Source organism: Paramisgurnus dabryanus, chromosome 20 (assembly GCF_030506205.2).
Source record: "Paramisgurnus dabryanus chromosome 20, PD_genome_1.1, whole genome shotgun sequence".
NCBI lineage: Eukaryota > Metazoa > Chordata > Actinopteri > Cypriniformes > Cobitidae > Paramisgurnus > Paramisgurnus dabryanus.
In genome coordinates this window covers 6432239-6447103 of record NC_133356.1, presented here as the reverse complement: position 1 = coordinate 6447103, position 14865 = coordinate 6432239, and the positions used below count along the sequence as shown (strand labels likewise).

General features: G+C 36.0%; 1 protein-coding gene across 2 annotated transcripts in view; it reads right to left on the bottom strand.

Annotated features, from left to right (window-relative positions):
• The window catches only part of ldlrap1b (low density lipoprotein receptor adaptor protein 1b), a 50870-nt gene extending 38864 nt beyond the window's left edge, over nucleotides 1–12006 (bottom strand). For both annotated transcript variants that reach the window (XM_065296146.1, XM_065296145.1), the window contains exon 1: nucleotides 11757–12006. In XM_065296146.1, the coding sequence (XP_065152218.1) occupies nucleotides 11757–11841 (85 nt within the window). In that variant the 5' untranslated portion in view covers nucleotides 11842–12006. The remainder of the gene's footprint in view (nucleotides 1–11756) is intronic.
• Nucleotides 12007–14865: the final 2859 nt, after the last annotated feature.

Sequence of the window (14865 nt, the reverse complement as noted above, 5' to 3'; positions counted from 1 at the left end):
GATCTTTAAAACAGACACGGACATGCAGCAGCTTGCCATAGGGCAATACTTCCGGGTTTAAAAAGTTGCGCCACCTGGTGGATAATAGCGGTATTGCGGAAAGACGGAAAATCTCGTCATTGGCGGGGAAGCGTTTTCTCTTAATTGACGAGATATCTTGTCAATGGCGGTGAAAGAGTTAATATGGCAAAAGGGTAGACTATTCCTTTAAGAAAGCGTCTGAAAATTCAACTCGTTTTGTACCCAGTTAAGGTAAAAAACGGTTTAAATAAACATCAAAGTTAATGAACCTGTAATTATTTTTCCCAGCGTTTGCCTCGACCTGTCCAACAATTGCCACCAGCATCTTTAGCTTTAGAAAAGCTGTCACGGTGTCAATGACAGACATTCAGATCTGCTGAATCAACATCCTGTCTGAGTTTCATCTGATTACAGCGTGAGGTCAGAGCATAGATTTACTGAATCCTAAACCAAAGCCTAAAATAGCTGTGAGACAGACATAAACTGTAGGAAAATGCTCAAGTCATTTTAAGTAAATCGTCTGGGATCTGACTTTCCTGAGCTTAAAAACCATTAGACACATTATTCATGATCTCCTGCTAAACATTTCCGTAAATACTAAAATAATGCTACAAATAAGAAGTGAAACAGATCAAATTAGTCAAAAACAGTTATTTGTGCATTATAAAGCCCACATTTTTTATTCTGGATGTGAATTGAGATACAACACATGGTAACGTATATGTCACAAAATTCATCTAGCTACTGTTTATCACTTTGCCGCACCCATAGAGGCCATTACAGGGACATTATTAATAAAGTTGACACTGAAGTAAACCTGTGTGGAGAAATGCAAAAACTGGTTTGAGTGGTTGTTTCTGTTCGTAACGAACCAATTGGGAAAAAATTCTGGTTCAAAGCCCTGGTTAAGAGTGTCCGAACCTGATCGGAAGAACATCGGAGCCGCCCTGATTGCGAATCGTATATTAAACATGTTTAATATTTACGATCAGAACTCCTGATGTGTGGGGGGGCGCGCACGCTCCTGAGATTATCACGTTAAACGAAACAATATCCGATCAGAAAGCTAGATGATGGAATACGGAAAAGTTACTCACAATTTCTACAGTGTACCAACTTTTCTGATTTGGGGTTGTACATAACAAACCTGCAAATGTCACGACGGGCCAATCAGAATCAAGATTTCCCACGAGCTGTGAAATAAACTTAATTATCTATGGGGTATTTTGAGCTAAAACCTCACATGCACACTCTGGGGACACCAACGACTTATTTTACATCTAGGAAAAAATAAGAGACCTATCCATGAAAATAAAATGTTTGTATTTTCATTTTATGATAAAGTATATGACAAACTCGTCTTTGACCGCTTTGGTGAGATTAATTCGCTCACTGCTGATTCACGCTGTGCGGCAAAATCACTAGGTGTTAAATGTACACTGGTGGTGTTTATATGAGTGCCACCAGACATAGTGATACCCATTTATACCCCAGCAGTGTACATTTAACACTGGTGATTTTGCTGTGTGAGTTCATTTGATGGAGTATCAGATTTACACATTACCGCTGAATCAGTACAGAACGCATCTTCATATAACGAAACATGTGACCGCTGCATCTATCAGCAAACCGATTAAAACGCATTCAACATATTGAAAGTGTCAAATGTTCAAGTAACATTATAATATCAAGCTTTTCTTCACCAACACTGTGAGATAGAGAAAGTCTGTTGAATATTTCATCTTTTTCAATTTTTCATTTGAACGCAAATGTATTCGCAACAGGATACACCAGTTTCATGATGGCTGTGCACTGACTACTGATCTCAGATCAGTTAATGCATTTTAAAATCCTAAAAGAGTGATTTCTAAAGAGAAGGACAGAGATTATCTTCGATCTGAAAACTGATCACGTCTTAATCCACTTATTTTTTTCTCCCAAAAAAAATTGACGCCATGAACCAAACCAATGTTAGATTGATTGTAATTGTATGAAAACTTCAAGGAGTCTCGTGTCCTTCAGTTTGTTTAGCAGTGCAAATGAATTTTTCAATATAAAATGTTGGTACATTATGTAAGGGATAATGTAGAGGCAGCCGGTAGTTATCGGGAAATAAGCCCCGACAGTGTGATCAGGACCCGACGCGAAGCGGAGGGTCTTGTATCACACTGAAGGGGCTTATTTCCCAATAACTACCGGCTGCCTCTACATTATCCCGCTTATTACACGGCTACTTGCCACATAAGAAAAAAAAAACTGGACATGAATATGAATTTGAAACATTTTATTGGCATATTTGTTTTAAATTAACATTTTTATCCTTCCGCGAAACTTTGCACAGATGCATAAAATGATTTATTAAGATCCTCTGCTTCATACTTGTCTCCATTTTTTCTCTTTTAGCCACTCTTTGAGAAGTTTTAATGCCCATTCTGTATTTTTTTGTGTGTTGGCTTCGTAGCTGTCATGCTCTATTTTGTCAAGTTCAGTCTCAGTAAGCTGTCTGTGTCTTGTCGTGGTTGTCCAGTGTTTGTCACAAGATGGCGCCAAACAGACAGTAATCTTTATTGATCTTTATTGGCGCGGAGCGATTTTACTCGTGCAAGTAGTCCGGCTATGCGTTATTATTTTGGAGCGGTTATTATTTGAAAAGAACGAACCTGCAAATGTCTCAACTGACCAATCAGAATCAAGCATTCCAGAGAGCCGTGAAATAAGTATATATAACACTTTACAATAAGGTTCATTAGTTAACATTAATTAACTACATTAGTTAACATTAATTAATAATGAACTGCATTTTTATTCATTTATAAATCTTTGTTCAGGTTAATTTCAGCCATTACTAATACTTTATTAAAATCTTGTTACATTAATAAATGCACTGTGAACTAACATGAACAAACAATGAATTGCTTTATTTATATTAACTAACATTAACAAAGATTAATAAGTACTGCAACAAATTTTTTTCTCATGGTTTGATCATGTTAGTTAATACATTGACTAATTTTAACTAATGAACCTTATTGTAAAGTGTTACCATCTTTTCTATTTCAATAATAACAGTTACAGTACCTCTCTGATTGGTGGATATTTATTCAGGATTAGGGCTGTCACAATGATTAAATAATCATCTCATCGTGATTGTTTGACTTCATCGCAATGATTTCAGATCACCGCAATGATTGCACATCTCTTTAAAAAACACAAGGGGGAGCTGCAGCCCCTGTATAAACGAGACCGTATCAGATAACTTTTAAATTTGTTTTATGTGTATTCATATTTACTGCCAGGTAAACCTTGCAAAAGATTTTATTTAAATAATCACAACAATGCGTGAAAATTATTTCTTAAACAAAGAAAAAATGTATGAGTATTAAATGTCAAAGCAATAAAACAGGCAATTAATCGTGACAATTTCTTAGACAATTAACCGTCAGCCAAATTTCATAACCGTGACAGCCCTATTCACGATTATAGGCACTACATAATTGAAAATCATTTATAAAAAAAATAATAAATTACACTAACATGTGACTGAAGAAATGTACAATCTCAGAGCTCATGTTAGGTCTGTCGTGTGTGATTCACACACTATTACTATAAATCATTTCTTTCTTTATGGAGAAAATGAAGGGGATTTTTATTTCCACAGCTGAGAGACAAACACACAAACTGCTGGAATAGTTGTGTGTGAACTCAAGTGGAAGAGACGATGTCATGTAAGACGAGGAGAGAGCGGAGCAGAAGAATGAAGGCATTGTTCAGTGAAGAGATAAAATGATGGATGACTGAACTACAGCGGAGGAGAGAGATCTTCGTCTGACACAGTCTAATATTCAGGCACAGACTTCTCATTCATTCATTCACTGATAGCAATAAACTTAATATAACAACTTTATTCTTGTATTATTACTGTATGATATGATAAAGTATTGCATGTTCACGATGTGGTATTACTATTCGTTTGACATTTTTATTCAAATTTAACCATTAAACTTGTAATCGTTACATCTAGTTTCTTGACCTCCAAAAACAGCTTTAATAAATCCAACTCATCTGAACAAACTTATTTACTACCAAGTAATATTTAATTAATACTGTAGGCCGTGTATGATCGCCAAACAACACAGCAACAAGCGCTTGGGTGTTTCATAGCATCTTACAGCTTCGTTTCTCATTCAATTAAAGTTTAATCATTTGCCTCTGAGGATATTTTTAAGCCTGTGTGTTTCACCACCGGATGCCGGCATGTTGTAGGAGTAAGGCCATCTTTTAATGATCCAAATATTTCCCTACGGATCAAATCCTTTCCTTGATTTTTCAAAAATACAATGCATTACAAAATTAAAAATGTTATTAATGTGGCTTCTTGTCAACTTCAGTTTGTAAGAATCAAGGCACGAGGATCTTTAGAGGAGTGTGCGAGTGCCCTATAAATAACAACAAGCTTTAAAGAGATCTTAAGGGCTTGAAGGTGCTGAATTTAGCTCGAGATTACACACATTGTATACACACACACATACACGCATAGGTGTGCATGTCTCTTCATTTGATGATTGAAAGAATATCAAAAACACTCTATTGCAGTTTGGGAAATATTGAGATTATATATATATATATATATATTGTAGACTGATATACAGTATGTTTGCTTTACTACATGACCAATGTGGATTAAGTTACTCAAAAAAGTAATTACTTACTAGTTACTAAATGCATCTTCAATCATGTAATTACTATACAAATTACTCTCTCCAAAAAGTATTTAAATACTTAACACTAATTACTTTCTAAATCCTATTTAGTAAATGATACAAAGATAGGCTTGAAACGACTCGAATAAAGTACATAAATTATTCTGGTCACACTTTTTAAGGTCCAATTCTCACTATTAACTAACTATTAACTACTTCTGCCTCAATTTAGTCCTAATAACTGTGTATTAACACTTGGTAAAGTAGTTGTTACGTTTAAGTATTGATAGGAATTAGGATAAAAGATGTAGAATAAAGTTCCACAAAATCAGGCATTAATATTTGATTTTTAAGTACTACACTGTAAAAAAAATCCTTAGAAATTACAATGTAATTGCAGCTGGGTTGCCGGTAATTTACCGTAGATTTAAATTTATGTTATTTACTGGCAAGAGTTTGTTCAAAGTTAAATAAATTTTAAATATTAACAAGTCTTTATCTTTACAGAATAAAACTATACAATAACAGCCTCCTGCAAAGAATTCTGAGAACCAGAAATCATCATCAACCTTTTTCTGTTTTTTGCTTCAGATTTTGTTTCCCAGAATGTTTTGCTTGATGCTGTTTTTTTTGTTTTACTCTGTTAAGACAAAGACTTGTAAATGTTAAATGTTCATTTAACTTTGAACAAAATGTTGCCAGTAAATAACATAAATTTAAATCTACGGTAAATTACCGGCAACCCAGCTGCAATTTCTACGGATTTTTTTTACAGTGTAACTGTAAAAAAATATGCAGCTTTAGGTCAAATCAACGTATATATACACTTTTTTGTGCTTTAAACATTAAATACATGCAACTCGTAGCAACATATATTTTTATGTTACTTTAACTTAAAACAATTAAGTTAAACAATTTCAACTTGATTTTATAAGTTGTCAACTTTTCACAAGCCAAAACTTAAAATAGTAGTTTGAACTGTAAGGATGAACCGAATTTTCGGCTACCAAAATGATTATTATTAAAATAATTATTAAAATAATAAAAAATAATTTCGGTTAAAAGGCCTCATAAATTTTACAGAAAAATTAGGTCTTTGATGACGCGATTAAATAGCAACCAGTAGAGAGGGGCTGTTTCTCAATATGGGTTCTTCAGCGATCTTGCGTCCTTGTGTCCTCGCTCTACGTCATCATTAACAATCGAAGTTCAATTCCAATTCTCAAGAACGTAAGTACAGAGGACACGTGAAAATACACGGATGAGTTCTTGATATCGAGGATGCATCGAGTGCAGACTTGCGCGTTGAAATCTGGGGAGGTCACGTGACCAGCAGGAAGATTGCGCACATCTCAATTCTCACAAGTGCGTTCTGTGTTCTCGCGACCTTCTGAGTTCGTTCTTCCAAGGTCGCCTGGCAAGACCAGTCTCCACGAGAATGCATGTCTGTTCTTTGCGTTCTTGGTAAGAGAAACAGCCAATGAATCGGATTAGACCATTAGCATCACGCTAAAAATAACCACGAGCTTCGATATTCAAAACTTGACTCTTCTGTAGTTACATTGTGTACTAAAACGGAAAATTAAAAGTTGCGATTTTCTAAGCAAATAGGAACTATACTCTCATTCTGGCATAATAATCAAGGACTCTGCTGCCGTAACATGGGTGCAGCAGCCGCAATGATATTACGCAGCGCAAGAAAATAGTCCCCTTGGTAACTTTCAATAGCTGGGGACTACTTCTAATTTTCCGTCCGTTGAGTCCGTTAATACACAATGTAACTACCGACGAGTCAAGTTTTAAATATTTTTATGTTATTTTTGAGCGCATTGCTAAAGGTCTTATCAGATTCAATGAATTATGCTAAGCTATGCTAAAAGTGGTATCGCCAGACCCAGAGATTCTAAAATGATATATTGTGCAGTCCTACTTTAAACATTGTGTCAAACACAGGCGCTCTTTGTCGCAAAACCACTTTCCTAATCTCATCCTGACCCTGATCTGCTTTTATCTCATCTCTAAACTCACACACATACACACCCAAGTTTTAAGACTGAATGATTGCATGACAGCAAAGACATTGAAGATGTCTGAGATGGTAAATCTGCCTTGTAACTAACAGCTTTGATGGAAGCAATCTCTATTACACACTGGCAGCAATGCTTCTGCATAACCTTAGACACAATTCACCATCACATAGTCTGCAATGACAGACCCCATCATTGCAGACTAGAGTGAACAGGAAGACCATGGTAAATGGAAACTCTAATTTTAGGATTTTCAGTTGTAGACCCCACCCAACAATTATGCAACCAAAACCAACATTAAAACCACAAGTACTCTGTGATTCCTGTGAGCGGTTTCTTTATGATGAATTGATGAAAAGTACAAATCTTACAATTCATTATTAGTGCTTTCTTAAAAGTAAGAAAACAAATTGAATTCATCATGTCTGTTGTCTTAATTTCATGAGAGAGAAGGAGGATTGGGCACAAGTGCCCAAGTGTCTCATGTGTCTGTATGCTAATCTCAAAAAAGACTACTAGAAAACATCTGTGTTAATTCCTAGAAAGCATCTGCATGATAATATTCAGTGCACATGATCTCTGAAGACAAGCATGACTGAACACACGAACTGTATGTAGCATGTAACCCTGAGATCACAGTATGGGTGCTGAGGTGGCATTTCCTGTTATGACAGAATTAAACACGTGGGAAAACAGAAAGTATAACTGTCTACTGCATTATTACTTTATCACTGTGCTACTCCTGACACTCACACATAAACAACTGTAATGGCATGAGGTAAAATGAGGTATATTATAGTGTCTGTCTTCTGCAGGCTGACTGGTCCATTAGTAACAAAAAGTGACTTAGTTCGTCATAATGTCACCATGGATACGAAGAGAATCGGTCTCTGGAATGTAATGATGGAGCCTTTAACAGACATCCCACCACCCCCGGACATTCCTGGAGTCTTCCATATTGATAGCGGCTCCCTGATGCATGCAAATTATATAAAATACCCCGGAAATTATATAAAAATGTTCGAGTTAAGAGAGGTCAAGTTCAAATAATTTATTACAAAGATTCAGTCTGAAGAGACTGACATAGCGAGCTATAAGACAAGAGCGTTTGTATCATGATTGGTATTTCGTTCTGATAGCTTGACCAATCAGTTTTCGTGTAGGTGGGCTTTATAATCAACTTCTTTCTCTTGCTCTCTGCAGTTGACTGTAGTTCATTTATACTGTACTGTAAATAACAGTGTCCAAAAACAAGAAAATATAACATTGCATTGTAAGTACATTAAAGTGGATCCCTGCTTAACAAGGGTTTTTAGAGTCATTTATTCATTAGGTCTCATTTGTTTAAATAGCATATCTGACTAGCTGTTTAAAGACCTACCCTTTTGAAATCATAATGTAATGATGTATAAATTATTATTATAATTAAAGAATGCATTGAAATAATCTGTTAAATTGCTTTCTGATATCTACATAGAAGGTATGTGGCTTTATTAAAAGCAAAAATTATCCAGAGACGGTTCTACATGTCCATTTACAACTCAAGAATTTGCCCCCAGAATGAAATGGTCTATTATTACCTTATTTGAAGGGGTCATGAATAATAATGTTGACCTCTGCACTGATTGGCTGTTTCTCAGAGCAGCTCCTTAAAGTAGCTCTTTGTGTGTGTAAACAGACCTTATGTTTGAGCCTGTATCAGACGAATATACGGAATTTAAAGGATTAGTCCATTTTCTTAAAAAAAATCCAGATAATTTACTCACCACCATATCATCCAAAATGTGGATGCCTTTCTTTGTTCAGGCGAGAAGTAATTATGTTTTTTGAGGAAAACATTCCAGGATTTTTCTCAGTTTAATGGACTTTGATGGACCCCAACACTTTACAGTTTTAATGCAGTTTAAAATTGCAGTTTCAAAGGACTATAAACAATCCCAAACGAGTCATAAGGGTCTTATCTAGCAAAACAATTGTCATTTTTGGCAAGAAAAAAAAATATGCATTTTTAAACCACAACTTCTCATCTTCCTCCGGTCCTGCAATACGTCATCACGTCAAGAGGTCACAAATGACGTGTGCATACTGCGCCACAGTGTTTACAAGTCTGGAGAAAGGGGACCCTTTCCGACGTTGTTGTATGTGGAATGATACTAATTAATGTCTTTGTGTCAGTTTATTGTTTAAAATGGTCCGCGAATGTGCGTTTCACATATGCAACACGTGACCTTTCGACGTCATTATGCAATTATGTAAGGTCGCGCTGGCACGTCACAGGACCGAAGGAAGACCAGAAGTTGTGGTTTTAAAGTGCTTTTTTTCTTGCCAAAAAATGACAATCGTTTCGCTAGATAAGACCCTTATGCCTCGTTTGAGATCGTTTAGAGTCCTTTGGAACTGCAATTTTAAACTGCATTAAAACTGTTTAGTATTGGGGTCCATTAAAGTCCATTAAAATGAGAAAAATCCTGGAATATTTTCCACAAAAAACATTTTCTTCTTGACTGAACAAAGAAAGACATCAACATTTTGGATGACATGGTGGTGAGTAAATTATCTGGATTTTTTTAAGAAAATTGACTTATCCTTTAAGTTTGGAAATTGTTAATAGACTTTTCTGAGTGGTAAGTTTGTGGGGGTTTTCAGTATGGACTTAGCCTAAACGCTAGCATATAGCATTATCTAGCATATAGCGCTGCTAACTCAGCAGTCACAACTTAATTACAACATAATTAATTGAATGTGTAATTTAATGTTGGGGCATACATCACGACTGTAACTTCACAGTTGAGATTGGCCTGTTTTCCAGCAGCCTTTTGCATGCACAAGGTACAGAAGAAGGAAACAAACGTGTTTGAGGCTCACGATATGTCATTACCAAGTACATAACTCTTATTATTCAAATGCATAGGTAAATAAAGTTTTACATTGTATGGCACCTTTAATGTATAATTTATTATAGTAAGGTTTTTTTTGGGGGGGGGGTTCGGTGAGCTACCTCCCTGAAATGAGTTTTTGCAGGGTGGGATGTCTGCTTTATACCATGACTTAGAATTTAAAAAACAAATCATCAAATTATTAAGTGTGCCCAAATTACGTAAGATTTCGTTTCTATAAACACCGCCTTCGAATCATCTCAGACATTTTACTGATCTTCAAGCTAATTCACACTTATTCAACAAATAAAGACAAATGCTGACAAACTCAACCAACTGTTGGTGTTTGTCTGTTTTGCCGTTCATTGGATCAGTGTTAACTAATTCTTTACCGTAGTGAAAATCTCCCTCCGTTTAACAGGAAAACGAAAAAGGAGACAAAATCTACTTGATTCTGACCAAAACCACACATCACATTGTAACCATAACTTCTAAACATATAAAAACGAACTTTGCAAGATGACTTTAAAGCAGCATTCGTCATTTGTGTTTTGTGTTTGATTCCAGAACAGTTCCTCAGCATGCAATATTGCAATTCAAACCGCTCTTGTAGTCGCAAGTTCGTCAGTAAAACAACTGGCTTTGCAATGAGGCTGACTGAACAAGAATTGTGCAAAATATATCTGACCCCACCACAAAACCACACTCAACGTGTGAGAGCACAGCAAAGCATGGCATCTCACTTCACATGTGAAGAGGAAGATATTGTGAGGTCTTAATGTGCATTAACAAATAAAAAAAATTGTTGCTTCAGTATATTTTTGATATCAAAAAAAACACTACAGAGAAACAATACATTTGCATACAATATTTTCTAACCTGATTTAACACTGGCCAGTACAAACATCCTAACAACACAATGGGCACCAATAACACCCCAAACATCGCAGTAGGGTGATGACATCGATCTGACCTCTATAGTGTTCTGTTCAGGGGTTCCCCAGCAGATCCAAACAAAAATGCCATCAGGTGAGATTGTTTCTGTGCAAAGCTACAATGCAACAGATGGACTGAAATCATGAGCTGACAGCTGCACATAGAGCATCCACACCACAACTGAGATCAGAGACCACTGGATCCAGTGAAACCAGCAGCCACAAGAGACACACACACACTAACATCTGTCGGCTAGTATAGTGCATGCAAACCCACAGGTGTGACTGCCGAGGGTTCAAGGGTTTAATTGGGGCTGAAAATAAATACCCCAGAGAGCACCAACACAGACTTTCTTTTTTTTAACCAAATAAAGCGAACCCGTGTCAGACTGGTATGCACACCTGAAAAGGATTGCCTAGCAACACCGGGTTGCCAAGATCAGTTCAGTTCTTTACAGCAAACCAACCTCTCTTCATACAGACATAAGCAATGTCGTGAACTTCAAGAAGAACAGAGAGGAGATCATTGATCTGTAACACAAAGTGTTTGCGATGTGGTGATGTGATTTTTTAGCTGATTTGTGAGCGAATTACAACGTTGATCTATTAAATCCATAGCTGTGGTATCTGAAGAACTTGACTTTTAGGAGCGGAAGAGCTCGGCGGTGACGTCACGACGAAAGAACTCGATCAAAAGTAACAACGAGCGCATTGATTGTAACGTCATTCCGGGATCTTACAGACAGATCGATACGCATTGATCTGATCTCACGTGTCAATTTTCAGACCCCAAAGGGATCTTAAGTTTCTATTTCCTGAACTTGTACCATAGATGCTGTCGACTAATATCCTTATTAAAATTAACCATGGTTTAATTGTAATAAAAGTACAGTAACCACATTTCTTGATTGATTACCATGTGTATGACAATCGTTTTACTACTGTCATAGTTTAACTATGATTCCTGCAGTGAGGAAATAGTAAATTTACTTCAGTTTTGCAGTTAAACTATGATTACTGAAGTAAAACCATGGTTAAATGCTTAAACGGTGTGAATCGGTAAACGACATACGAATTAAACAGAGGAAACAGACGTGTCAAAGAACTTACTTTGATTCTGAGCTTCATAACAAATCAACAGACATCAACAAAAACTTTCAAGGCCATTTTAGACAGACTGACAGCTGTTAAACTCACTTTTGTGTTTTCCAGAGATCCATGACTGTTTTGCCAGGCTCGGACTGCGAATGATCGCGCGCCCGGCTGATTTCAACGCGTCCATGTTGTATAATAATCTATTTTGAAAATGTTTAGTCCTGAGGACGAGATTCTTCGCGAACCCGATCCTCTCACCGTGGGAAAGGAAAGCTTCTCGAGAAGCCAGTGATTTTCCTCCTGTTTTTGCGGACAATCCCGGGTGGATGTACGAACATGCTCGCCTTGCAAGGCGGAGTTGAGTATGTAAATTAACCGGATAATGTTTTGTCATGACGCCGGGCGCGAGTGAGCGTAGGTTGGGCGGAGCTTCGCGCGTGTATATAAACAGAACGGGCGCGTGTTTGATTGACATGACGGTTGATAACGTATTGACAACGCCTATTGAGTAACTATATTTATCGAAAATAGTAATATCTTAAAAGAAAGCATTTCAAATATTTTTAAAAGGAACTTAATACATGATATTACATATCCCCAAGCTAGATATTTTTTAATCATCAATATTTAGATATTTAAATTGGCGCAAGGCTTGAAGAAGAGTTTATAATTTTGTTAATAACCAAGCAAAAAAAGTTTCATTTAAAAAATAATGCACATAATTTATTAGTAAAACATGTATTAGAGAGGTTTAAATATTCGTGTATATTTTGTAATAACGAGAAATAAAAAAAAATAATTAATTTTTTTCGTTGCTTTTACATAAGATATTTTGGTTTGATGTCGAAAATATTATTACAAGAAAATGTAATATAGTTGTTAAACTGGATGAGTTGGATATAATGATATATGTGAATAATTGAAAAAGCCTATGTTATTCAATTACTGGGCTTAATTGGGAAGTTTAATATACATAAAATGAAGTGGTCTGTTGGTCAATTTTATTAACGAATTTAAGCAATACTTGTGTTGAATAAATGTAAAAATAAAAAAGCTACCAGGCTTTTAATATTATTTGCAAATTTGAAATAGACAAATAAACTGCATCACATTTATATGGGGGGACTTCTTTTATGTTTTCTCTGGTTATTTTTATGTTCTTGTTTGGATTATGTAAATCATATACATGTGTATACTGATGGCATTTATGTACAATGCATTGCTATAAATCTCTTGTTGTTGTTCATATGCAATAAAAAAAAACTTCTAGTGCATAATAGTTTAACGCCAAAAAATTGGATCATGGCACCCAAATTGTGAAGTCAAAATTTCTTTTTCATCATACGTTTGTGGATCATGTTCATTACTGTGAAAAACTAATTTACAATTGTGTTAGGACACCTGTGTCTAAACTGACTTCATACAACTACTGAAAATCATCTTGATACTAGCTGGTTAAACATAGAAGCAAATAGTTTCTAAAAGTGAAGTTAACTCTGAGAAAAGGTCATCAATGTGTTTTCATACCACTTTTGGTTTGATCAAATGCAATGACATTCAAGTGTGACTTTGTGTCCATTTACTTTTAAGGGCCACTGTGTACTGTCCATGACTAAATTAACCATTTTGAAATGTCTCCGCTCAGCTTTTTCCGCTTTCACTGACAGCCCATCATCACCCAATGAAAAAGAAAAGAAATGTCAATAAAAGCGAGAGGTGAAAAGCAGGTAAGAGTGTTCATCTGAGTAAGTCGTTGTGTTTTGTCATCTTGACTGGATCATCAGGTTCTTCTGACCACCACAGTGACCCACCAAAACCTGTTTAGTTTCATGTGAACACACAGTAAACATGACTGTGGATGGATAAAGAGAGGAGATGGTAACTAATGAATATACAATGTGATGTAATGTTTAAGAGCGTTCATGTGATACATCCAGACCTTCAGCATTCCTGAGTGAGCATATTGTATCGACACTGTTTGTGAAATGCTTATATAGCAATTGTAAGTGGCTTTGGATAAAAGTAAGGCTGGTCTTAGGCAAGATCATAAGGCTCACCAATGCAAATTTGTTATATATAGAACTAGACAGACAAATGCATTGCATAATGTGATGTTTTCCATACTAAAGCTGGTCTCTCAGGTCTGGAAGACTTGCTAAAACCAGCTTTGCCAGGCTGGGAGGACCAGCTTAATCCAGCTACTGCCACCTTGCAGCTACCAGCTTATGCTGGTTTTAGCTGGGTTTATATTTTGCCAACATGCGTGTGATCCTAATGGATGACGTTCTTAAAGGTAGGCTGAATGTGAAACAACATCCATAAAGCCTGTGGGAATAATTTACTCTCCCAGTTCATCCTGATCTACTGGACGCTAGGAATGTGGTGTGGGTGCCATACTAAACCCAGCTTCTGTGCATTATTAATGCCTCCATATGCCGAAAAGAGCAGTCCGGAGCCTTTGGTTGATTTTATGGGTAAATAATTTTTGTGCTCCGTCAAGGTTTTCCATCGATTTACTTTTAAATTTTTTATGTAATGCATCACTCATGTGCAATATATAATTCCAGGTTTCCCAAAGCCCATATAGTAGCAATGTCTGAGATAGGTTTAACATAAAAGTGAGAAAATGATGACGGTTAGCTACTTAGTAGGACAATTTAAGGTAGTGATGTAGAAAACTTATCATGGATATCTAAAAATGAACTGTAGCTGTTGATATCATATCTCTAAAGTTTTGCGGAGAATGGCTTGTGGATTCACATTTAGAGAGGTTAATGAAGTGCCTATCAGCATGGTTATAAAAAGAGGTGTTTAATATGAATGCTCTGCTTGCTTATTTATTCATGCACTTAATAATCTCTTACGCATGAAAGATGTCGGCATCACACTCATACACTCACACTGCTTGGAGAATCTGTAGGCATTTTGCTGCAAAAATGTGCATTTTTGAACCAAGTGACTTTTTCTTAAAATAAATATATGCAGATGTGTTGCAGCAATTCCAACCCCATAAACAAAGCAACATAAGGTGATAATTAATTACTAGATGTGTTTATCCAAAGTGACTTAAACATGAAATAGCATTTTTTCTTAAAGGGATAGTTCACCCAAAAATGAAAATTATGGCAATATTATTCTCATTTTATTTTAAATCTGTATGAATTTATTTTTTATGATGAACACAAAAGAAGATATTTTGAAAATTGATGGT